The sequence below is a fragment of the Pieris brassicae genome, chromosome 6 (assembly GCF_905147105.1).
Source record: "Pieris brassicae chromosome 6, ilPieBrab1.1, whole genome shotgun sequence".
NCBI lineage: Eukaryota > Metazoa > Arthropoda > Insecta > Lepidoptera > Pieridae > Pieris > Pieris brassicae.
Genome location: NC_059670.1, coordinates 5,938,169 through 5,965,498, shown reverse-complemented (window position 1 = coordinate 5,965,498; position 27,330 = coordinate 5,938,169). Strand labels below are relative to the sequence as shown.

Here is a 27,330-nt window from a genome sequence, read left to right as displayed (position 1 = left end):
ATAAAAACGGATTAGTAGCGACTCTGTCATTTATTAATATACCTCCTACAGTTGTAAGCTAGAAAATTTCGTCTGAAATTGCCACCAAAAAAATATTCTTTCAGATCAAACTACTATGGATACCTCGAGTAATTTTTTACGCCGATTGCGTGATGATTTCACGACTTTGCTTTAGCGTATGACTTCATGAAAACGGTCCCTGCGATTACGCCATAGTATAGTAGTCTATAAGCGGTGTATCATTTAACTTCAGATGAACCTCCAGCCCGTTTGTCCCCTGTACTACAAAAAAAAAAAGATTTTTAAGCATTGTTATTTACATTTGCTGTTATGCTATTGTTTACATTATGACAATATATATTATAGAAGACATCAATACAAAAAAAATTGCGATCATATATCTTACAAAAATATTATTTTAAATAAATACAAAATAGGCTTTAAGCTATAGAACATCGTGCTACGACCGAATTAATACGTGTGGAACCGCAGAGCACATCTACGCGTATAAATAATAATAGAACCATACACATTCTGACGTCGTTTTTTAATCAAATTAAATTACGCTCAACTATTGAGAGTCTAAGTGCGGAAACTGAGTCTACAAACCTGAGTGTTAGAAATATATTTTGTATAATATCAAAACATTAATAAAGTACACAAATTTGTACAATTTACCGTTACAATTAAGATTAGTTCAATTTACCCATACTGATTAGGATACATTACAATTTACAGTGCTTAAGAAATAAAAAATTCATTTCGGTATGAAACAGTTTGCTGTTTGCAAATTTTGGACGTCCTACACATTTATAGATTTAAACCAATATTAAGAAAACACTTTTTAAACGGATTGAAGCTATGTATTATTATTATAAACTTGTAATTATTCATATAATTTTAAATTTAAATTTTTCGCGTGCAATATATTAAACAATATTAAAACTTTAAGAAAACACTTTTTAAACGGATTGAAGCTATGTATTATTATTATAAAGTTACAATTATTTACAACCTACAAATGCATTGAAATTTTTTAGCGTGAGTTTTTCTTAGTCTCAGTAAAAAAATCGACTAGCTAGCCCAGCTGACTGACAGTTGTTAATAACTAAAAATATAATACTTATATAAATAATTTTTGTTTCAGAAGTTCAACATCATCCAGAGATGTCGTTGGTGAAGATAAAATATAAAAATATCCTATAGTGACCTATATCTTATAAGGAAATACTTAACAAAACATGTCACAAATCATTGCTACCCTGGGGCTAACTAACTGTTAGTCGAAGTTTTGAAAGTGAAATACAATGTGAACAGTGAAAATGGTGAAAATGACATTATACGCAGTGATTATTTGTATCTGCACAATGTTCCAGTTTATAGGTAAGTAGTTTTTATATCTACAAGCGCATATTCAAGACTGCCTGGGATCAATTTTGGTGAAACTAGTTCTAGCGGATTATATGGATGGGTTTAAGTAAATTATCATTACTTTTATCAGAATCAACTATATTTATATCTAGAAAAAGTCGTACAAAATGTGCTGGTCACATGTTACATTATGGGTGAGTGGTAAGGACAGTAAACTCAAGGTTTTTTTATAATATAATAGACCAAAAAATATTTTCAACATTTCTTATCCAAAATTTTCAATAATGAAAACCGACTTGTCAATAAAAATAGATCCTCCGAGACAAAATATATCTCAGAAAAAAATACAAAGATTTTGAGTGTACATAATGAAATTCATGAGAGACCTGTATCGTTTGTATCGATAAATTATGTCTATAAATATACTATAGACATAATATTTTGTATATTTTTCAAACGACTACAACTTATAATATATTTAACCATTACCAGCATGCTGATTAGTACATTCGAGGCCTTTTAAGAAACACTGGGTTGTAGAACAACGGACATCGAGCTGATGCGAGTAGGAGTTCGTATTCTGCTTTGACGTCAGAAGATTTCTAAAATTACCATTTAAATCGCACAGTGTGCGTCACATTATTTGTATTAAATAACTTTAGTTACCTTATAGGTGACATTGTTTTTGCTCGCGTTTGGCCTACGTTTCTTTCCATATTCAAAGCATAATTCAGTTCTTGCACAACAATATCCTCTCTATAAAATGTGACTTGTAAACCTGTAAACAATGCGATCCCCGGAATTCTTTTGATCTCTGTGCCGAATTCTTTGAAATTCCCATTTCATTTTTGAAAGAGTATACCCGCTGTGTAAGGTATTACCCAGTATGTAGGTGGCTTTACTGAATAGAAAAATTATTAAAAAACAGCAGTTTTTGTTAGACACGTATATGCGGTCTTAATATTTGTTTTATTGCAGTCCTCACCTTGAAGTAGTAGGTATTAAGAATATTGTGTTTCAATAAACTGAACCCAAGATAAGAATAAATAAACTTGTAATCGTCGGCGTTTTTGGATAGAAATAGGGTTTATATTTTTTGTATTGATTAACCGTGTTTAAGTGAGACGTATAAACATCCTACGTTTGTTTTTTGTCCTCAAACCCAATGGCCTTACGATTACGATTCCCTCTACATTAAACAGCGTAAAACGTCTGGTCTATGACTATTTAGAAATTATTACTAAAAAGTCCATACAAAGCTAGCAAGTAGCAAGCTAGCTGTATAATTATATGTTATATTAGGGCAGTAATCATGAGGTATGATTTTAATAAATTCCAAAGTAATGCCCGATATCACGCCATCACGCTAATAAATTACAATCGCCCTAATTTGACGTTATTACGAAATTTTTAATATGAAATAACTGCGTAATGAGTCTCAGAAAATATATCCATACTTTATAATACGTGTGTGTCAGGAATACTGAAATATATGTCGCAGATATATTGCATTTAATATAATATAATAAATTATGAAATAATAACAAAGTAGTTATTAAATGTTCAGCATATTTGCGGTGGTTTTTATATATCTTGACATTGGAGTGATGTACAGCAGTCATGTACAGTAAGCTTATTAAATTAACAATTTGATTTTAATGTTTAAGCCTGTTAAAGTGTCATCTACTGTGTTATGGGTTACGTAAATGTAACAAATGCGCGTTAATACCTAACGAAATATGATCGAATAAAGCACCTTCATTCTAGTTTACAATACTAAACATATGGTATGTTTAATCTATGTAATTTGGCCACTAATTCTTTATATTACTCAATTTAAGAATTTATGTGAACATACATAAATAATAAAAATTTACACGTCGAATTAAAAATCCTCCTCTTTCGAGTCGAGTACACATACTCAAATGAATTATATAGTAAAAATGCCAAAATATTACGTATATATACATAAAAAATTAATTATGCGCTTTTTAATGCACTTTCTGCTATGCATCTCTGTAGAACCAGCTGCAAATGACTTAGCGGCCTGCAGAAAAAGAGAATACCAATCCGTCAAATATCGGCAATTGGGTGCATTGCCTCCATAAGCCTCCAGTCGTTGCAGGTGTTCATGTGCAGCGGTTAGCACTATATTCAATGACCCTGCTCGTTTGTCCGTACTGCTTTAGCATAAAAAGATTTAATTTCCATGAAAAGAAGTTGCGGGGTCAGCTATTTTGACAAAATTACTATCTGAGATTTGATTATCTTAAACAATATTAACATAAAAGATGCCTACAGAATTCCTGCGTCAGTTTTATTAAGTAGAAAGTCTAGTGATATAAATATTCACAGAATATTTGTGTGAGGGTCGTAAAATTCGAGGTCGGTACACAATTTTAGCATTCACGAGATTTTCCCTGTATGTTGTCGCACATAGCAGTAAAGTTCAATAATGTATGATTATTTTTAATTTATTATTAGTCTGTTAAGATCCCAGGTCAGTGATTTACCGTAGTTACGTCAATTCTGGCGCAATTTATAGAACATTTACTTGACAGATGACGTTGTTACTTGATAGGTTTTCATTTCAAATGTGAAGCAGAAACAATATATTTGAGAACATGTCAATGGTCAAAGTTCAGATCAACAAAAACAATTTAGCCGATTAAGAACTCATTTAAGTTTATTTTAGGACACAATCCATATTGTAAATTTAGTGACCATTCATAGTAAACTTCTTTCCAAAATTTAATTCGAAAGTGAAACCGCGAAGCATTTTTAAATCGCGAAATCACACTAATAATGGTCAGCAAAATACTACAAATACATGAAACTCCCATGAAACGTGGATGTCTAATTTATCTTCTTTGAAGCAAAAGAAATGGGTTCGTAAATTCCCACAGGCACTTGTTAAACTCGACATCGAAATAATATGTTTCTTTATTTATATAGAAATTAGTTAATACCTAAATTACTTGGGAACTTGATTTCCTTGGAATATAAAGAGGCTTTTGCGGAATAAATTTAATCGAAAATAAGTTTTATACATACATTCACAAGATTTGAACATTGGATAAGATGCTTAATATATATATTTTGCTGGGGAAAGACAAAATTTTGCCATTAGAAGTATCCTGTATCTTAACAGTAGCACATCATAGAATCTTGAAACTTCTTCCTATAACACATATGTATTCATTTTTATTTTTTTATAGAAAAAGGTCCGCAATAGCGGAGTACCGACATGAATCCGGTCCGCATCACTAGTTATTTCAATTTATTTTATATCACAAGAGAATAAGCTTAGTTGCTCATAAATATAATGTATTTTATGATTTTAAGTTCATAGCTAGGAAAGGTCTTATTGATAAATATTTTTCAAACAAGATCTCTTATGGATTATGAAAACATAAATATCTATTATTTTTATATAAAATATAAAAAAAATAATCTAAACATCTTTATAAGATATCCTAATGAGATATAATAATGACTTACTGAACCTTATTTGTATTACGTACATGTTTCATAAACAGATATATATAACATTTTAAAAAGATTTAAAAGGCAAATTCTTCACTTCTGCATTAGTATGTATAAATAAGACTACATATTGTCAGTCGCAGGGTGTCAACAACAATAGCATACGTCCAATTCCCCTTAAAAATGACATGATTCCTGAACAAATTAATTATTTCCTTAGAAATTGTTTAACTTTTAACACATACAACGCAGTTATGACCCTAAAAAGTTCATATTTTTCATTGAATTTATACTCGTAATTATGTCATCCGTTCTTGGATCCGTCCGTCCCTATAAATATTGACCTAAACATTCTATAGAAGTAATAATTCTCGATTGTTCGTAAGTACATTAGACGAAGACAAATGAGGGGATTATCGGGATTGAGAGATGGAACGGCAGGGGTAGACAGGTGATTTGATTATATATAACAGTTAATCAATTTGGCTGACGGTCGATGTACTACTCGTATTTATAAATTAATTTGTTTTAAGCGACTTTAATATATGTTCACCTAGGTTGCGGACGTGTATTTAATAATACTATGTTGTCGATAGCCTTTCTTGATGAGTAGGATATCCAAAACAACAATAATTTTCCATCTCAAACCAGATATAACCAACCAATGATAAAACCATATTTGTCATATTAGAATAATTTGTAAAAGAATGTATTTGAGATTAGATAGAATTAACTCAACGAGCTTAGGAAATTAATAATATATAAAATATGACATACCAATATATGTTTCGTTACAACAGTGGGTAGCAGAAAAGCTACCTATTACTTTATTTTATCGGAACTATGAAACTTCTGTCACATTAAGGCTTGTATAGAAACAGCGAAAACAAAAGCATGGAAAATATATGTCACGGAAAATTATTTTCCATTTCAAAACATAATCCGACGTCGAAACTATTTTTAACGCTACGTGTTAGTAAGCGTTATGACAAGCGAAAATTATGACTTATAGCAACACATTCATCAATCATTCTGACATGAATATGAAAACGATACAACACTCATTAATAAATTTCTAATAGAATTGAACGTTCTAATTGGTTTTGTGAATAGGTCTTTCACTTGTTTATATTGCACATATCTCGGAGCAAATGCGTTGCTGCGTTTTACGATACTGGCTTATTGATAAAGTAGTTAGTTTTGACTTGAGTTCAAGTAGTTTAAGTCCCGGGTTTAAAAAGAAAATACCGTCATGAAAATACCAATTATTAAGTAAGGGTTTAACCAATCATCTATTTCTCTAAGGCAATCACTAACTAATATCTGCTTGATCTACTAGATAAGATCTACTCTAAAGTAGATCTTATGTATTCAGTGCTTACTGCCGTGCACTTTTAAAGCTCGCTAAAGGTCACCTGTACAAAAGTTTTCATTGCGATCACAAAAGCCTGAAACTTGTTACAACAAGTATATATTATGCAATAAAAAATATAAAATAACATTTTATTGTCTTTATTATTGGAATATTATATAATAGATTTATATTGATTCCAAACTTTTATGTGTAACTGAAATTTGGAAAAAAAGCACACAAAAGCTATTCATCAATCATTCCAGCTAAATTCAACAATATGAACAAAAATTTACGTACAATTCCTATTATTAGGTACAATACAAGTCACAGTTTTATTTGATTGATAAATGAGTTTTTACATTTAATTGGCAATTTGTTTAATTGATACATTTAAAAAATATGATTTACCCTTATTGACTGTGTGTTTTCCCCGTTATTGTAAGTATAAAATAAAACTTTGAATAACGTCGCATGTGGAAAATTTTGTAAAAACACCTTCGATTGCTTACAATATTTATTATGGTTTGTATGCGCATGTATAAGGTAAATAATTTTGATAAGGATCAACGCACAGAGCGTATTCGCATTGTGAATTATTTTTGCCCATATCACCAATAACAAATCCATATGATACATAAAATCATAGATTTGCACTTTGCACAAAAATGATTCAATAAGTTCATAACTATTCTTCAAGAGTATATATGTGGTACGGCATATTTTGGCGTGACAAAAAGAAAATGATTACAAATACTATTCGTTAAAGCGAGGCCAATTATTTCTCAGTATCTTAATGTAAGGATAAAGTAATTACTGACCTCATCACGATTCTACTTCTTACATTAAATATGAAAGAGGCATTACCTTCCATTAATTTTAGTCTGTCCATATATATATATAGTATTAGTCTAATATTATCTATATCATAGAAAATATTTGTATTTATTAATCAAAAAACCTAGAAACATAGGATCAGACACATAAGGATGCAGATCAGGCACATGATGTACTAAAAATAACTGTTCATAATAAATACTAATAACCCATGATGGTGTATTTAAGCTTTTAAATGACTTAACAATTATACATTGTACATGCTTAACTTAATAAATGAAGTAATTTTTAATACATACAATGATGTCTAAATGTCTTGAAAATTACCTTAAATCGAATCCCATTTAAGTCATATTCCCAGGCTCTGCGATTTGTAACCTTACGCCTTAGTGATGAGATCTCAAGGATAGATTAGATTTCAATTGTATATCGAGTATCATCTATAATTCTATTATATTTGCTGTCTTTTGTTCTCAATAAACAGCTAAATATATATAATATATTTTGTTTTTAACCTAGCTGTGTTTCCGCTCTGGCGCCTATTCTTAATTAGATGTTCATTGCTGTATAGCCTGAAGCTTTTCCCTATAAAATACTTTACAGTTCAAATAAATATATCAATTTGACGGCATGAGTCAGGTAAGGATGATTACCTACTTGCCTATTAGAAAAAACAAATGATCAGGAAATAGATATAAACGTAGAAGTCTGAAGCAAAGAACTTGAAACGTTGTAGCGCCACAGTTTTCGGTAGTCGTAGGTTTAACGCGCTCAATCAAACACAAGCAATAACGCTTTATATTATCAGTTTCTCTACACTAATTCATTAATTATATAATATAGAAATCCGTAAGTAATGGATATATACAAAGCAAAAAACCTTCAAGGTACATAAGATATTCATAAAATGAACAAACTTACATAAGGGAAAACTTTGTTTACGATGTTTATTTCTGAGGTAGCTCGGCCCAATTTCCCTTTATTAGAAACATCTTATTTACTTTGGATATTAGGGATATTATATGTTGCAAAATGAGGTCTCAGTGCCTCTAATACATGCTGGATGTAAACATTCGCTTATTGCTTTGTTTTAATCTCTGGTAGGCAATTTAATCCCCTTTTTATATTTTTAATAAGAAGCAGTATTTTTCATTGTTTACTTTAGGTTTTTCGTCTCGCATTGTGTTGAACACAGATTGATATAATTATAACAAGTATTCTATACAAATATTATAAAAAGTATTTTTTAGTATTAACCATTAGAATGCTACATAATCCCTGAGCAACATAAGCTATATTTATATACAGGCTGCTAGTTGAATGAAGGTGTATCGTTCGTTTCAGCTTGTTAAAGTCCACTGTTGGACTGGTTGGCACCTCTCCATAATATTAGGCTTCACTCTCGTTAGGTCATCTGTCCACCTAGTCTTTAGCCGTCTTCTCCGCCTGGTCTTTGGACTCCATTGCAGGACTTCTTTGCCCCTTCGGCTCTCTGTTCTTCGGGCAATGTGCCCCGCTCATTGCCAAATAACCGTATCCGCTCTTTTAGCTATGTTAGTGATCTTACTTCTAATTAAATCGCGTATAAACACCGAGTGATTTTTTTCGTAAACTATATTTAAAATTAACTACTTGACCCAGCAACGCACCGAAAATTGTTACGTATCTAGAGACAAAAAAGAGCATTCTATTAACAAAATAAAGCTCTTTTTTTGAATCGCCACTCAGCTTCATTTTAATCCACTGGCTGAGTAACGACAAACAAGCGCTCAAACTCCGGATCCAATAATAATAAAAGGCATCATAAAAATTGTATTTATCGTCGAGCGTGGTCCTTACTCAATTCGAAAGAATAATGGCACCGCAAATTTTACCTCACTAATCTAACCGGACCGGGATTTATGTCACAAAAGAAATATGCTGACAGTTTTTGTCAGCCGCCTTTATGGCACAATTTGTGTTCAAATAATTGGATTATTTGTGCCCGGAATGGGGAGTATGTCAATTGTTTTGTATTATTAAAGAATGGATGAATATTCAAATTTTAACCTACGTATTAAGTTTCGCTGTGGTAACAGAAAGAACGTATGACCAGGTCAGGTATTCTCGGTGTAATAAATGTAGGCCAAAAGCATAGATTAAACTGAGACTATATGTAAAGTGCCTCCTACCTACCTAACAACCTACTCTCAAAACAGTAGTGCTGAATCGTAAACAAACATTTTTATTTCAGACAGAAACAGACACATTTCCTCACAAATTTTTCCTGTTGTTTGCTCATATAAAAAGAAAAAAAGCAATTTGACCACTGCAGTGATTTCAACGCTTTATATCAGCTGGGAGACATACCCTTTATCACTAGGCTAACGCCACATAATGCTCTGGTTGACAGTCACAACCACAACATAATAAATGACAATCGCTAAACAAAAGCCTAATAATTTTAGCAATAAATTCACGATCCCCAATCCGATTGTGGTTAATTATTTATGATCTACGGATAGTTGATCTGTAATAAAATTTTCAAACGATTACAAAAATCCATTCAGTTTTAAAAGCGACTCCGTTGCCGACAAATAACCTCATTAATTCCAAGACACGAGAATCCATTTTTATCGCTCTCAACGTTTTTTCCCTTAACCGATCATATTAAAATGATACTGAAGTTTCTTAAGGTTCATTTTATATTGAACGTAATGTATAACTTGTATATGATATTTCACGCCTAATAGAAAAACATAATAGCTTCTTAAGTCTATCTGGAGTCTAAGAATAACAGTGATGTTTAAATAAATGTTTTTATTTTGTAACTTATTTATGTCCCAACCATCACGTTACCTAAAATTGACTGAAAATAAGAAATAGTTGCATTTAGATTTCATTAGTGAGGGGATTTTTTATTATTAAGAAATAGCTTTTTAAAACACTTAAATTTGCATCGGAATATGTATATTAAGAAATCTTTATATTAAAAAAGGTATATCGCAAAAGCGATCCAGATAACGATACCTTTGTTATAGATTTTTGATTTAACAGATTATGATGGCGATAACAAGTTCAGACTTTATTAAATTACGAAGCATAGATCTACGTTAATAATAGTATTGCAATGGAGTTTTACCCAGCAATATTGCGTAGGCCATATAAAGATTAGCATTTAATAGAATTTTCCTCGCGCAGAAATGGTTATAATGAGTTAATAATTGAGTAAATTTTTGAAATTCTTATCTGTAACATTAAATATTTTTTCATTTTACTTCACCCGCTAGTGGCTAGATTAAATTCTTTCTTTCCTATTAAAAATTCTTAAAACGGTTGATTTGGATTTTTATAACGTTGTAAGAACGATTAACGAGCTATCGGAAAAGAAATTGTTCCCCTGAATAGTTACGCAAATTAATTCTTTGTGAAAAAGTATTTTCTCATTAATTAGGATTATGCTTTAGATCTTTCAAATAAAAATCCAAAAAGGTCATTAAATTAAAAAAGTTCACATCGCGAGACCACGGATTTTGTGACTATAACATAATAGGGAACGAATAAATTTGTTTCTTTTTTCACTTCAAGGTGAAAAGAATAATAAGGTTTAATGTTTTTACTGGAAGCCTAAAGTTATTCATACCAATGAGCCGTTCTGTTGAGTGAAAACCAACTCATTTCAGTCAATTAGTTTCTCCAAACTTTGCTTCATTTCTAACAAACTTGCAAGATTTAAAGTTGAAATAACTTACTGATCAGAGTACTAATGAAACCTTGTTTTTCATTGTTTGTGTAGTATACAAATTTCTAGACTGTAATATTCATTATAAAAACGTAGCACCACAAACTTTTACTTCTGGGCCTGAGATTGTTTATATGTTTCGTGATCAATTATTTTTTCTAGCAAGCAGGCAGGTGATCATCCTTCTATGCCTGACAGAAGCCGTCAACTTTTTGGATCTAAGCCATGCCTGTTTTGTTACGTGAATATCAACTAAACACCATTTTGTAAAAAAATTAGAAAGAAACAATACTAATTGCTTAGCAAGTCATGCATACAGAGCCTCTACATAAGTATATATATATATACAGCATTCGTTGAAAACTTACAACCACACTTATCGTTCAGAATAAAAATCATTATACTTTTATAACATAAATCCAGTCAGCCATTTTGTTCGCTATTCATTGCTGGTCACTTGTGAACAAAAACGCTTCTATTCAAAGGAACAATGAGTAAGCTATGTTGCAAATATTGCGCTCGAGCACTGGTTTGTACTCTGAGGGGTCGTCAAACTATACGATACTTTCATCAGAATACAGAAATCGTTATTAATATAAGTATAAGTTATTAGGGGCAGGGGGAAAACGAACTGATTTACTTAGAATAAAGCTTATTGCTGTGTTATCGGCTTATTGCATTTGCGCTTTGATTTTATGAACTATTTTTTTTTATATTAAAATTCCAAGGTTTGTTGTTTACGTTCTTGTAAAAGTATACTTGACTTGCTTTTACTTAATACTAACGGAAATGACAGCTACGATAAGAAACACACAAATATTTATGTGATTCAATTATCTATTTTTGTTAAAAATATTATCCATTTTATTATTTTTGTTTCTTGATTTTAGCGAATAAATTTTACACGAAGGTACATAGTTTACCTAACTTTATTTTAAATATTCTCACTAAGTGAATGTAATGCTTTCGTATGTCTTGCCTTGCTTGCATTTAATGTACTTCTTCAAGATCTAAATTATGTTCCGTTTCACAAACTAAAACTAACAAATATAACTTAGAACTTATCGCAAACTTAAAAAATACAAATTATTAAAATGGCCACTGGAAAGTAGCTTCGTCGCTTCTTCGTTAATTGCCGCTGTCTTGTCAAGTTAATCATCATATCGTAACTGTCATATTTAATATCTGCTTTATTTATTATTTATTAACACTTCGTTGTATCACAATATAAAAATTGAACATAATTTAACTATTTCATAATATTAAATATATGTTTATACAATCTATGTATACTTACTACTAAAAAAATACAATCCTATAGTTATTTTTGTAGCATAATTTATGGCGCTAGATCTACAGGTTAATTGTAACATCGCGCCTTCCTTTGAACTCCTAAACAAACATAACAAACTTTAAGGTATCAAAACGTCGCGAAATTAATCACAAGTACCTTAAGGGGACCTTACATAAATTAGTTAATTATGTTTCTTACTGAAGCTTCTACAGAATTATAAAGTGACATTTAAGTCTCGGTTAAACCCATCTTTGCTCAAAGTTTTGACAGCATTTCTTCGGTATTCATACTTAACGACGTTCAATTGTCGCGTTTGTAAAACTTTTATTTGCAAATATAATAACGTAGCTCACATAACCCATAACACGCAGCATACTATAATATATTCTACTGTAATACTTTCATGGACGTGAATGTATAACCATTCTTTAGTTCAGAACAAAAAATCAACATAAAGTTATGCAAAGTCAACAGCACCAGCAAACAATCCTCTTCAACATATAACCAACTCCCACCATATTCCGCATATAAATTAACTCATAACTCAGTTGAATATTCGGGTCGAGGGTAGTAGTTAAGGGTCAGGAATCGCGGATGACGTAGCGGGTAAGGTAGCGATAGCGGAGTGGCTTAGGATTATTTATAAATTGGTTTAATTTTATAAGGAAGTGATCGTTATCGTTTTATCTTTATAAAAAGTTTGAACTACATAGAACGTCCTAAAAAATAGAAAAAAAATTCCACGTCATTAAATTTGTATTCCTACTCATCGGCAAAGGTGTAGGTGTAAAAACGCTCGGTACCCTTTTAAAATAGCAAATCATCCTACCCATTTGTTTAATAATTAAAATGAATACAATTTCTTCTTACAGTTCGAGTTTTCGTTTTCTTTAGTTACATAGTAAATGAATACGTCTGTAGTGTATGATAAGTAGCTATGTGGTAATGATGTACTTGTATGTTTTTACGATCGTTGCGTAAAGCAATATGGCGTATAATTAATGAATATTCTAAAAATTGTCATTTAAAATAAGTAACAGGTTTACACAGAAATTTGTATTATTAGAATCACAAAATTCTTAATCAATATAACGATGACTTAATCGTACATATTATTCCGCTAATCCGCTATCACCGTGATTCTACCCGAACATGGTAAGGACACTAGGCTTTTATAAGACAGTTTAGATTGCTTTGTTACACCTATTGTTAGTAAATGTCCGCTAACATTATGTGGCTACTGGTAATATTCTTAAATAAATGCTTTATAGAACTTACTTTTCTTTTAAATGGAGCAATAAATTACAAGATAAATCAGTGACATACACTCCTATGGGCTAATTAGTATTGTAATATTTAATTTGATCCAATCTTGGTTTAATATAAAGTCCCTCATAATTCCTAAAGAGACAATTTCTCTGTTGGTTTCACAAGTAATTTCCTACACATAATTTTTTTTAATGTAAATTAAAAATCTCTCTAGGTCCCTTAATGTAAAGACTTAAAAGATAGCTTTCTACATTTGTCATAGCATATTCAATTATTTCATCTCTTATTCATTCTATCATGAATGATGAACATGTGACATTAAACATAATTTATTCATATTTGATGTGATTTTCTTCTAAAGAGTTATGGGTAATACAATTAGTATGTTGTTAATGTCAGTCATACATCCTTAGCACTAAGAAAACCCATTCAGTACGTCTACTTACTTGCTACACTATAGCAGTGTCTAGAGTGCAATTCCATTAACGTAAGTCATTCACTTCGTTGGGGCTTTTTTCCAGCCATTCCATTAGTGTAATATCTTCATTTGAAAACTTTACTTTATTGGTTGTTGAATGTGCTGAGGTTTTTCCGATGTAATTGGAATAAGAGTATGAATGTTTTCGCTTCATTGAGTGTTATGTATAACGTAGGTGTAGAGGATTTCATAAGTATCAATTAACAGTTGAGTATCTTTAGTCTATATAAAAGCAGTGTTGGCCTAGTGGTTTCAGCGTGTGACTCTCATACCTGGCGTCGTAGGTTCGATCCTCGGCGGTGCATCAATGGACATTCTTTCTTGGTGCGTATTTATGATTCGCTCGAACGGTAAAAGAAATCATAGTGACGAAACCGGCTTGCCATAGACCCAAAAGCAAGTCGCCAGCGTGTGTCAGGCACAGGTAGGACAGAAATATGAGTCCCAGACCTAAAAAGGTTGTACTGCCACTGATTTATTTTATTATTTTTATAGTAAATAAAGTAGAACTGTGCAAATGTGTTGCGTTTACACAGTTCACGTTGCGTTCTCAAGAAAGGCTACTGCCAACAAATTCGTTACGCTGGAACGAAAAAGCTTGTGTGTCTTAGGCTTTTTTCAACAATGTATTTTTTACACTTTTAGTTTCATAACCAAACCGACGAGTGGGCGAACGAGATATATTGAGTTCGATAAATTGAGCTATTTCTGTAACAAAATTCCTAAATTTTACAAATTTAGATATACGTAGGTAAATTTATGTGTCCATTCTTACTTTTAACCGTTTTCAAAGGTTAAGCGTAGGTGGCTTTACTATTAATCTGTAAGGTATGATGAGACTACGAACAACGTACCATATTTCTTATGTAGTCTACCGTTATATACAATCTTATTTCGTTTTGTAATTTTGAGATTTTTGTTAATAAATCGATATATTATAATACTTTGTTGACTTAATATTTACAACAAATAAATATCATCCTACAATTCATCAATGAAGTTTGAAATCCTATATAATGTATATTACTTCTGATATTGGTTTTTATTGTTATATTATCTAACTTAAATTTTTAGTTGTTCAATTATGCTTGTTAGTTACTGACCCTGGTAATATAGAGCAGTGTTTTCTAGCATATAAAAGGCGATTCCTGACTTAATATTTTTCACCCTTAAGTTGGTCAAGCCCACGTACACTAACAAGGCAAGTCTCGTCTCTTAATATTTCCATTAGGCCCATAAATCAAAACAACATCTACTTGCTTATTGAAAAAATTGTTCTGTACCTAAATATGCTACTGTATAATAATAATCTAATATAATGCTACCAGAGAGACCTAGATAATTGTTTTTAGGTACTGAATTTGTATGTCAATTTCATTCATTAATTTGTTTTTATATTCACAATAAATTCATTACGTAAGCCGCTTAAAGGCAGACCAATCGTTTCCTTTTATCCCATTAACACATAAATACTATTTAATTTTTAAGTATATTTAATAATTACCTTTATTGTTGTTGAAAGTTTATTGTCCAACGGGTGTAGAGTATGGGCACGTTTCTGCATTTAGAATTGATTATTAACGCAAATAGATCATGAGCGTTATATAAATAAATCTAAAACATTATTGTACCGGAATGAAGGGCTTTGTGCGACAATAATGCGATAATATGTATAGGACAGTGTCTAAAGAAGCCTAGCCTTGTCATTAATTATCATATTATATTCAATGCATCAAGCTGAGCCACTTCGTTCAGGTTCTTATATGTAATAAAAATGTTTATTTTATTTATTAAAATATACATATATAAAAATAAAAACTAGGTTCTATCCCCGGCTGTGCACCAATGGATTTTCTTTCTATGTGCGCTTAGCATTAGCTCTAGAGCAGTGTTGGCCTAGTGGCTTCAGCATGCGACTCTTATCCCTGAGGTCTTAGGTTCGCTCCCCGGATGTGCACCAATGGATTTTCTTTCTATGTGCGCACTTAGCATTAGCTCGAACGGTGAAGGAAAACATCGTGAGGAAACCGGCTTGTCTTAGACCCAAAAAGTCGACGGCGTGCGTCAGGCACAGAAGGCCGATCACCTACTGGCCTATTCGATTAACAAATCATCATGAAACAGATACAGAATCTGAGGCCCAGACCTAAAAAGGTTGTAGTGCCATTGATTATTATTATTATATATGAAAAATAAATCTTCAGGGGTCTCATAATGTTTCTACATGTACATATATGAAATTAATGGGAACTAAATAGTAATGAACGTTGCGTACCTAGGCATGTGATACGACATAACCGCTACTACCTTCAAGTAATTGCAATGAGTAAAATCCAAGATAAATTTCGTATCGGTAAAAAGAAAATCGTGGCTTCGTAACGTTAGTGGACGGGTATTGCAGGGCAAGATACGCTTCACGAGACTACAGTAATGCGTCCGAGGGGGCCGATGGCTTGCCATGCGTCATACTCGTGAAAGGATGCTACTTGTGATTGGTCGTACTTGAATTCGTGTATGCAGTGATGTTAGTTATTTTTGTCTATTTATTTGCGTGTTGTTCCCACGAGAATGTAAGTGCGTGCTCCTATTTCACCATGCCTTCTGGTGATGTCATGGAACATGGTGTTATGGTTGCAGCCCCTTACAAACGTTGTATAAAACAAAAAACTTGGCGATTAAAAAGAGTGGCAGAGAGTTTATTGCCAGTCCTTCTCGTCCGTTCTACGCCCTTGATTTGAGAACTCTCAGTAAATGTAAAATTAGAAGCATTTAATGTATATTTCTATTGACGTTCATAAGTGTACATTGTATTACCTATATGAATAAATTATTTTTGACTTTAAATGAAGAATATGGGTTTTACCTTAAGGGTTTATTCTGATTTTGTTATTCAATTAAAACTAAAACATGTTAAAAATCTCAAAGCTATTTTGGTCCTCAGTATTGAAGAAATAACATAATTTAACTAATCTAAGCTATAATATTGTAAATAGATAAAAATTGCACTGGTTTACGTAATGGAGCACTTGCACGAGATAATATATCATACCGGCTTACTTGCAAATTAACAAGAGTGCGCCACGTATTTAGCTAATCTCGCTTCGGAACTGGCAAAGTTAGTTTTAAACATAAACATAATTGTGTTATCCGTAACTTACGCTTGTTTTGTTACATTGTTACATTTTAGGAAATTAACTTTGGATACTAATTAACGGTAAATGCTTTTATGAAGATATAATTATCAACTGCTCAAATTGTTACATCTTTTCTTTTTGATATAATCTTCAATATCTAATTTAAAGATATTTACAACGAATCATCTTTGATTAGTTAACACGAATTAATCAAAGACAGTATATAGATATTGTATTTTATGACCACCCTCAGTAAACCCGTGTTTAGATGTAGCCGTATTTGTTTGAGGGCTACATACATAGGTGTACAATGTGTTGTACGTACGAATTATTACAAAATATATTTTCTTTACTTTCAAATTTTATCAATAGAACTTTATTGTTTAATGATCCTGGGACGTTAATGTAGTTGATTAAAGTTAATAATTGCAACCCGGGAGTGATGGATGACATGTCCACCCTTTGTCACAGAGCAAAATACTATAAAAAATTAATGCACAACTTCAGTACCCTGTAACTCTTAGAACGTAAACATTAGCAGAATTTTACAATGCTTGAAAGCAGATGACGCCAATATGTGTCGCGTTCAAGATAGAAAGCACCATTTAGCTACTAGACAATCACTGCTAATGTATTTCAATTCTATTCGTTACATTTGTAAACTTCTATGGATTAGCTTACTGTAAGTTGAAATTAAGTCCAATGCAGCATGCAATTTAAGTATAACTACACTTTGTTAAACTTTCACTCTAGAGAGATGGAAACTAGTTACATATGAATTGTGTTTATATGATTAAGTTTGCAAAAGTAAATAATTTAAAACGACTAACTAATAGAGAACAGAATGTGTCTGTAAAACAAAAGACGCGCGTTTTGAGAGAGATAATTTACATCAAAAATAGATAATCTATTTCTAAATATGATACAGTATATAAATTAAATTACAAAACTTTAAATATTCGTTTCATTTCTACTATTGTTGGTTCGTTTAAAATCAAGCTTACGTAGCGTAAATCAAATTTAAATGAATATGAAATTTTTTGCAAGGTAAATTCTTAAATTAACTGCATATATTTTTAAACATATGAGAAATGCAGTTATAGAAAATTTTAGGGCAACATATATAAATGTTGAGACAACATTGAGCGTTTTATTTACAAAAGTATTTCACATTAGATTACATTTCTGAGCTTGCCACAATTTCACAATTATTTATGTTACACAAAATCTCATTTAAATTCATCATAAATAAATAAAAAATAAATATAGGAAAATACTTGAAAGACAAATTGATAATTACTAGATATTATTTTGTTTTATTTAAATTATTTTAGTCTTATCCGATTAATATACTAGTCTTAACAACATCTATATATATAAAAATTAATCCCTATTTTCCTTGGTCACGGCATCACGTGTGAATGGCTGGACCGATTTCAACCGAATTATTTTTGTTGTTGTGTTTATTATCGTCAGGAGAAGGTTCTTATGAGGAAAAAAACATGAAATTGCGCGGAAAATTAGAAAATGTAAGAATACTTTCGTTACGATAGCAATTTTTTTCAGTACATAGCGCCTTTTCAAACTTTTTTCATGTAACCTTATGGTGTTTGACATTGATAGAAAGCGTGCTGCAAATATCGTCAAAGAGTATGTAAAAAAATGAATATCATATAAAATAAATGCTTCGATCTGAAGTAATATATTGATAAAATAATTACAGTCGCTAATTGTTTGTGGCACTTATCTTGAAAATCCACGATTTTCACATGGCCAGTTATATTTCGCCTGTTTCCGTGTCAGAATACCAACAAAACTATTTATATACGTGCCAGAAAACTAACAAAGAATGTTGTTTATCATAAAGCCTTAATAATAAACACTTTGTTTCATAAATATTTTTTAGTTATTATACCAATTCGAAATTAATATTCATAGTTAAGACAGGACAACGTCTGTCGGGTCCGCTAGTTTAATATATTTTAAAACGTTTTCCCCAGGATTTATAGATTACTCGATAATTTTCAGAATAAAGGTATTATAGTCGTTGTTAATTTGAACTGCAATTAATCAGGTGTCTGTGTAATTTGGCAGTTTGCTAATTACCATTCACAGTGAAAATTGCCGAATTTAAAGGAAATTTAGTGTTGTATTTCACGAATAAAATCAAGTATAGCCCACTTGGAAATATAGCTTTTTAGTTCTGACATAAGTAATTTATGTATTGGCCTCCTTATTCGGTATGAGGTTTGTGCATACGAGTTCCAGGTGTGCATAATAGATTTTTTCTATGTGCGCACTGAACACTCGTTGGCACAGTGAAGGCATCACGTGGCTCAGACCTAAAAGATTGTTGTAGCGCCAATGGGTTCCATAATCTTTTTGGGTAGTTATTTTAATAATCTTGTATAATAATGTTTTGGTTTAAAAATAAAAGTTTTTAGATTCGGAATTATATTATTTTTTAGACCAGGCAACATCGTTAGGAGGCTGCTATATCATTGAACCAACCTACAACGTCTATCAGACCACTACCGAAATCCGATTGCTTACCTATACCTATAAACAAAAAAAAACAAATTAAACACACGCAAAATTGTATAATGTATACTACGTAAAAAGTATTCTACGATTTAATAAACAAAAAATCGAGTATACAAATTGAAATAAACTAATATTGTGTTCTATGAATAATGTATTCAAATTACCTCAACCAATAACACACATGCAGGTAATAACATATTATCTACGTCAGTGTGGGTGTGTATTTCCTATTATGTAAATAAGGCCTAAATTATCTTTGAATATTAGGCTAGACATTGTTTTCAAAAATAAAAGGATATTCGCACCTTACAAAACTGTTTCTATAAATTAATATGCCTCGCAGCGCTGGCTTTTCGAAAAAAGCTTTACTTAGGATTAGAAGGGTCCATGCCGTTAAGTTCAGTGATCGGAACCTTTTTAGAATGATCCATGTTTGTATAGGATAGTAATCTTACCTTCCATTTTGTTAAGTAGCAATTTATATCATACTAGTTTGGGCCACGAGTTGTGAAGTAAAGTTAATCGTGTGAGGCGGTGCGGGTGATAATCTTCTGCATATGATATGTCCCTTATTCAAAAGACAATAGTTTTGATTAACTTCTTTATCACAGTTTCACAACAATTTCTTGAAGTGAAACTTCTTTATCGGTGTTGGAAAAAAAATTACCGACACAATTTTTCCGTTAAACGCCATCTTTTTCTTGTCCCTAGAGATTCGAAGCCATTAATAACTAAAATATATAATAACGATAACGTAGTATCATACTAATAATTCTATTAAAATTAATGAAATTCGGTAATAATCTTAGTAGGAATAAGGTAAAATGAAATATTTGTATTACTTGTATTCATGTCTATGATAATAAAAGCCTTTTGTTAAACTTTATCTAATTTAACTTTATTTAACCAATTTCTGTAAAGTTGCATATAGTAGATAATTTTTCGAAAAATAAGGTCATAAAGAAGTTTGACAGTTTACGTGTGTATATATTTTCCAACGTTTTGGTTGAATAGTCACAAGTAGCTTTTACGTACTTTTAATTAAATTTAGAGGATCTGTAGAACTTAAGAGACATATGAGAAAAAATACTTTTTGACGCTTCTGCAATCGAAATAACTTGATGTAACTGAGAGGATGAGGACAGTCGCCGTCACTCTTGACTATTTTAAAAGTAATAATTACAACTTTAATGAGTATTTAGTCGGGGTTAGAGATTATGGAATAGTTGATTGTAGTCCTTTTTATTTAAGTTTGAGAAAAACTTTTGAATTTAGTAACATTTTTCGAAGGTGAAATTTAGATTTTATCGTATTGTATTGTATATACGATATCAGAATTTTGTTCTTTGCTAAACACATATATTATTTTACATCAATATTAATACAGAAACGCTATTATAAAAATAAAATGACATTTGCCATTAGGTTTTATTTATTAATATTTTTGGATTTTATCTAATCTTTTTTTTAATTTCACTTTTTCAATATTATTCTTATTTTATTAAATGTATTTAAAGTGCAATAATATTTAAAATAATGTTATATCTTTACAAAATGGCGCAAGTTCTCTTTGAACTTTTATTCAAAAGAAAAATTCCTAAATACCACAGAGAATACATGTAACAATATGGTTGCCAAATTAAATATAACCCAAGTGAGGCAAAGTTCTGAACTTGTGACCGCTGAATTGGCACTTACAACTATGGTAATTTGCTTACTAACTTACGTTGAACGTTGTTACAAAATCGATTATTCGGGCGCCTGGAATGTGATACAATCTTCAAGGATTTGTCAGTGTTGGTAACATAACTCTCAATAAAGTATAGAATGCAGAAAAATCACAAAAAAATTAAAATATTTAATATTTTACTCTATATTTACAATAAAATTTCCGCAGAGAGATTTATAAATAACTTGCATGAAATTGGATTAAATGGTCACCTTACTTTATATGCAGATGATACGTATTCATTTTACTTTGGCAGTTCAATCAAAGATATTTTTAGCAGAGCCCAAGAAGACCTGAATCTACTTTTCACTTGGTTTCAATATAAATTACTCACTGTTAACGCGTCGAAATCATGCTACATTATATTTTAATCTAAAAATAAAAAAAGTATTACCACGAAACCCTTTAAAAATAAATAATACGATTATAGAACAAAAAGTACATAAAATATCTCGGTCTTAGATTAGCGGCTTGACGTGGAATACACTAATTGAACACATAAAATCTATGCTCTGTCCACTTATGGGATCACTTCGACACATCGCTTGGTGTATCCCACGACAGACACGTTATACCATCTACAACTCGTTGGTCCAGACACATTTACTTTATTTAATTGAAGTATGGGGCAGCGCCGCCAAAACTAAATTAACGAACATTCAAGTATTGCAAAATACTGTTCCATTATAATTATCTTTCACCTACCATGCGTTACCTAAAATACGTACGAACTACGGCAAAAAAAATGTTTACCTACAAAGGCGCTCAGCTGTATAATAAACTGCCCACAAATATAAAAAAAATTACTTCTTTCAATTCATTCAAATCGAAGCTAAAAATTTATTTTTTATAATTATTTTTTATTTATATGTCTTTGGTTACTTTTAAGTTTATTGCATGTACGACTATCATTTTATTGTGATTATTTTAAGAACGACTACAATTTAATGTTAAGGTAGTATTATTAAAGTAAAGTATTATTCTCATGTAAGTGACATTTTTGTCTTTTTTGAGAACTAAAGTGTTTAAAACTATATATTAGTATTTTAGTTTTTTTGGTTAACGCATGTGGTAGTTGTTGGTGTGTTTAAATAGTTAAATTCAAAAAGTTAGTAGTGTTAAGATCTAGTTATTTCTCAACTTTCTATTTCTTAACGGATTACGAAATAAATAAAATAATTAAATCGGGAAATATGCGTGCACGACAGGTCCATACAACGTGTGTCATAAACACATATTTTCTCTATTTATAAATATCTAGTAATCTTAAGGCGTGATAACTTAACTTTTTACTGAGAGAGTAAATTTTTCTCATTTTTGTATCGTTTTCATATTTATTATATGCATTCGGGTGATAGACCATTGTGCCTCACACGTTGCAAACTTTTTAAGTCTATCGCATGTATTGCATGGCCTCACGATGTTTTCCTTTACCGTACTATCAAGTGTTAAAAGCGCACGTAGACAGGAACTCCATTGGTGGCGAACTGGTGTGCGAACCTACGACCTCGGGAATGACTGACACACGTCTCTAGGCCAATAATGGTTTCTCTTCAATTATTTATTATACAACTGTTATTTTAGGTAAGTAAGTTTGTCGTATTTGAACTAATTACGTAACTTAATTTTAGAATTAGCAAAGTAATAGGTGAACAATAACATAAAGAAACTTATTAGGTGTAATAAGTTTCTAATCTTTATATTATTTTAATTTTTTTTTTTATCTTTATGACATTTCATAGAGCACACATTATTATATCCGCGTTATTAAAATCATTTCAAAGCATAAATTATTAGTTAAATGACTCCACAAATTGTAATGACATCTACACACTTGACAGATTGACAGCACGAATTTGCCTGACAACGCGGGAGTATTTTGTTAAATCCCGGAGCATAACTATTAGAACGTCATCAGCAAACACAAAAGCCAGCACAATAGCTGATCAAAAACTTAATTTACATAATTTCATCTACACTCCCGGAGGTTTTGTATACGAAGATAAAGTGTTTTGCTGGGAATTCATTGAAAGCGAAATTTCGTGAGCTTAGAAACTAACATGCATACTGTTCGTTATTGCTTTTGGTTAATTTTGAACGGCTTTGAGATTTCAAATTTATTTATTTCGTAACATGATAAAATATAATCAACATTAATGCGTAACAAGGAACGTACGTCGATATCTTTTTATTTTCTTGATTATGTATTTAAAATTGTATGTACCAATTAGTAAGCCAATAACTAAAATATCTATGAAAGTAAATCATGTTAATAAATGTACGTACACCACAAGAAGATTACGAATAAATTTAACAAATTTTTTTCAGTCATCTTTCTTGTCATTTTTACATGAAATGTTAGTAGATAAATCGACTGACTGTTAAAATCTATATCTCTAAAAGCATCTAAGACTAGTAAAGCATATAGACTCATTGTATATAGGTCTTACGAGTCTTAAAATACTTTAAAAATTAAACTAACATATCGAAACTTAACAAAACAAAGAACGGGATTTATAAAACTTAATAGCAAAAAAAACTGGAAAAAATATATACACGCAAGAATCTCCTTTCAACCTATTCACGGGAACCATCTTATAGACAATTAAATCTGTTCTTGGGTATAGATTTCGACTTCAATGATATTTTGGAATAAGGCAGATCACATGAGAAGCGTTCGTCAAATCGAGCATCAAGTTTTTTAGAACACAATCTCAAGTCAAATCTCGTATTAAATCTAGAATCTATGTTCAAAATATAACTCAGATTACTGACCTCAACCCCGACTGAGATAGTGCGAAGAAGTATTAAAAAACAAATGTTATCGGGCCCTGATTATTATTTCAATCGTAATATTTTTTTAGATATCCTAATTTTGTATGGCTTAGAATTTCTGTATACCTTATCAATTCGGTGAATTGAATAAACGATGATATAAAGTCGTATAATAATATAAAATTGTATCAAAATAATAAATTATAATTGTCCTTGTTTACTCGACTGAAAATAGAATGGAAATGCCTTGAGTCTTGACACAGGCTCAGGATGTTTTATGGGCACCTGTAATCCAGGATAAAGATTCTTATACAATTTTGCACACCGTTTCGGGAACAGTTTACGAATAAACATTACTGGATTACGTGGAACCTTTTGATAATCGTTTCCTTAAGTGTTTCAAGCTTTTGTTTTGCTACATTTGGAAATGCTTTTTGTTTTCATTTAAAATGATAATTATATATTCGCGGTGGCAACTAATGATGCGATTTTAGGACACAATCTGTTTCTTTGGTAAAACAAAGTAAATTAGCTGATGTCGAGAAACTCCAGGTTAAGCGCCATCATTAACCTTGGTGTCTTAAGAAGACTGCCTGTTCTGTTGGAAATAAATGTCTAAGCCGTCTTCCGTGTAAGCATGTCCACTAAATTCTTTCATTTCATTTAGTTACCATATACCACGTACGCCCAAGTTTGTATCGTGTTACAAGTAAAAATATCATGTCTTAAACATCTCCCGCTTATAATCCGTGTATAGAGCACACCTCGCACCTTAATGCAACTTGCTTTTAACCCACTTCGGATGAAAGCGTATGTATGCGGGACGCTTAAGTGGGCGTCTGTTACACCGTCACAAAAATGCACTTATATAAAATAAAAAATTGAGAGTTCATATAATTGAATTGGGTTTTTTAGATTTTTTATTACATTGTTATTTAATCAAACGGTTTATCAAACAAGCATTTCAATCTTACATCTAGATATACATAAAATATACACTAATTACACATAAAGGATTAGTGTATAGTTTATATATAAGAGGGAAATACATAATGATTTGTTATTAATAGCTATTATCTAACAAATTACTCAAACAATAAAACTATCTTATTATAAAAGCGGGCGGGTAAGAGGTTTTACATCGGAACGGGTCAATTTCAGGTTTTTTTGATAGAATACAATATTTAGTTACAATTATATATTATGTAACAATTACTTTACGCTCCATTATAAAAAAGCATATACTGTCCATTAAAGATCTACTTGAGTAAGTAAGTGAGTTTATTATAGGTTATGGTCACTGTGTGTCAAATTCTTAATTCAAATATTCTTATTTTATTTATTCTCAGTTCTTATTTTAAAAAAATATAATTCTAAATTTGAAAAACGACACTCGTTAACCCATTACACGTTGGTTTAAAATAGAGTCGTAAATTTACCATGCTACAGAATGTCATACGTTAGAGGTTACTTTGCATATTCATTCAGCCGTTCGGGTGAACGAGGAAATTTGCTTAAATTCGCTTATGTGGACAACTGTATGCCTTTTGGTAGCATCGAATTTTGGAGATTTGTGCCCACATATACGTGCTCAGAATGGTGTCGGCGTCTCATTAGGCATGACATCTAGCTGAAAATAGCTTTTGGTTCAAGAAATCTAAAGGAAGTGTAGATAATAGTACTGACTAACCTGTACTTTGATGACTTCTAGCATGAGACGTTTAGCCTAGAGACGGTGTTAATAAATCACAATTGAGAATCAAAATGTATCGTTTTATATAGGTAGGTTTATTTATTATATAAATGATCCTCATAGAAAGGAAGTTGGTGTGGTGGAAACACAAACTGTACTCAGTTTTTCTCTCCATTAGGATGTCGAACATATTTAAATCATTAACATATTTACTAAGGCCAGTGACATATAAACTATAACAATCAAACGATTAAAATTGCACGTAAAACGTCATAAACTAATTGAAACATTGACGCGCCAGAGATAGCCCATGCAAGAAACCTGTTTTTGTCGACAATTCTCATTCGAATACAGTTGAGTTTTTATATTCGAATATGTATTCAATGACGATTATGTTTGATAAGCATATTTTTTGTTATGCATAATTTGTAATTGTTAGATTTATGTAATATTTTTGATTTAAATTAAATTTATTTCTTGTTATATTAGTAAGAAGTGTAGCTGGTAGCGTGTTTAAATTTGGAATAATGTAGTATAATGTTTTTTTCCCATACAAATTATTGTATTTGGGTAATAGAAATTCGTAGTGGTTTGTAGGACCTTTAAATTTAAGCACAGGCATAAATATCATGAATACAAAACTCCTTTGCCCCAATCAATACAAATACTGAAGTTATTAAAGGTTATAACATCAATCATATAATTTTCTCTCGGATATCACACTATTAAAATTCAATTAAAAGTTATAATATTAAAACGCCTTATAATCCAGTCAATTACAATAACAAGGTTTCGAAAAGCCATCAAATATGTTCACAGTTTTTTATTACGTCGAAAACTATATCACAAACGCAACTTCAGCGCATATTGAAAAAGCGAAGTTATTGATATTTGTCAACATGTCCCTGTCTATAGTTTATTTAAAACCAATGAGTTTGGAACATTGTAAAATTGCTTTTCCACTGGCAACGTTTATAGTATGGGATTCTGAATTTTTTGACAAAACCGATTGGATTCGTCGGTGATTATTTACCTATAATTCCATCTACTTTTGTATTCTAAAAAGCTTCAATTACATTAAAATTACTGGTGTGTCTGCACAAACTCAGCAATGTAATTCCAGCGTCAATCATTAGTATGCAACTATAAATGTTTCATAATTGTAATGAAAACTTATTTATTTCAGATTATATTTTTTACTTTATATCCATATGTACTTTTTGTTAAAGTTATTAACAATTAGTTGTTACTAACTCCAACTATTTTCTACTCTAAAACTTCAATTCTAACATAACAACTAAGACATAAGTCTTAATATTCGTAGTATTGTATAGTAAACCAAACAAAAAGAAACTAAAACTCCTTTAGTGGGGCATGGACAGCGTATCAACGTTATAACATTAGGTGTTCTTTGTGATCAACACATTCAGGATACCACTGGAGCTATGCCTAACACAATTCATTGAGTATGCCACCCTTTTGGAAAACTCTGCAGAACCTTTCCAAGCCCAAGAGCAAACTGAACATGTTATATTGAATACGGCGCGTAAGAATAAACGCCTTCTGGGTAAAACGGGCCCATAGATAGATAGTGGTACAGTGGTTATATCAATCAACTACAAATACCCGCACAATCATCCATACATAA

The 27,330-nt window shown here is 31.2% G+C and overlaps 1 protein-coding gene across 1 annotated transcript in view; it reads left to right on the top strand.

Moving 5' to 3' along the window:
• Window positions 1-1,319: 1,319 nt before the first annotated feature.
• LOC123711090 overlaps window positions 1,320-27,330 on the top strand; it is a 51,806-nt gene continuing 25,795 nt past the window's right edge. Inside the window, exon 1 of the mRNA XM_045663500.1 lies at window positions 1,320-1,383. Coding sequence (XP_045519456.1) covers window positions 1,323-1,383 — 61 coding nt within the window. The 5' untranslated portion in view covers window positions 1,320-1,322. The remainder of the gene's footprint in view (window positions 1,384-27,330) is intronic.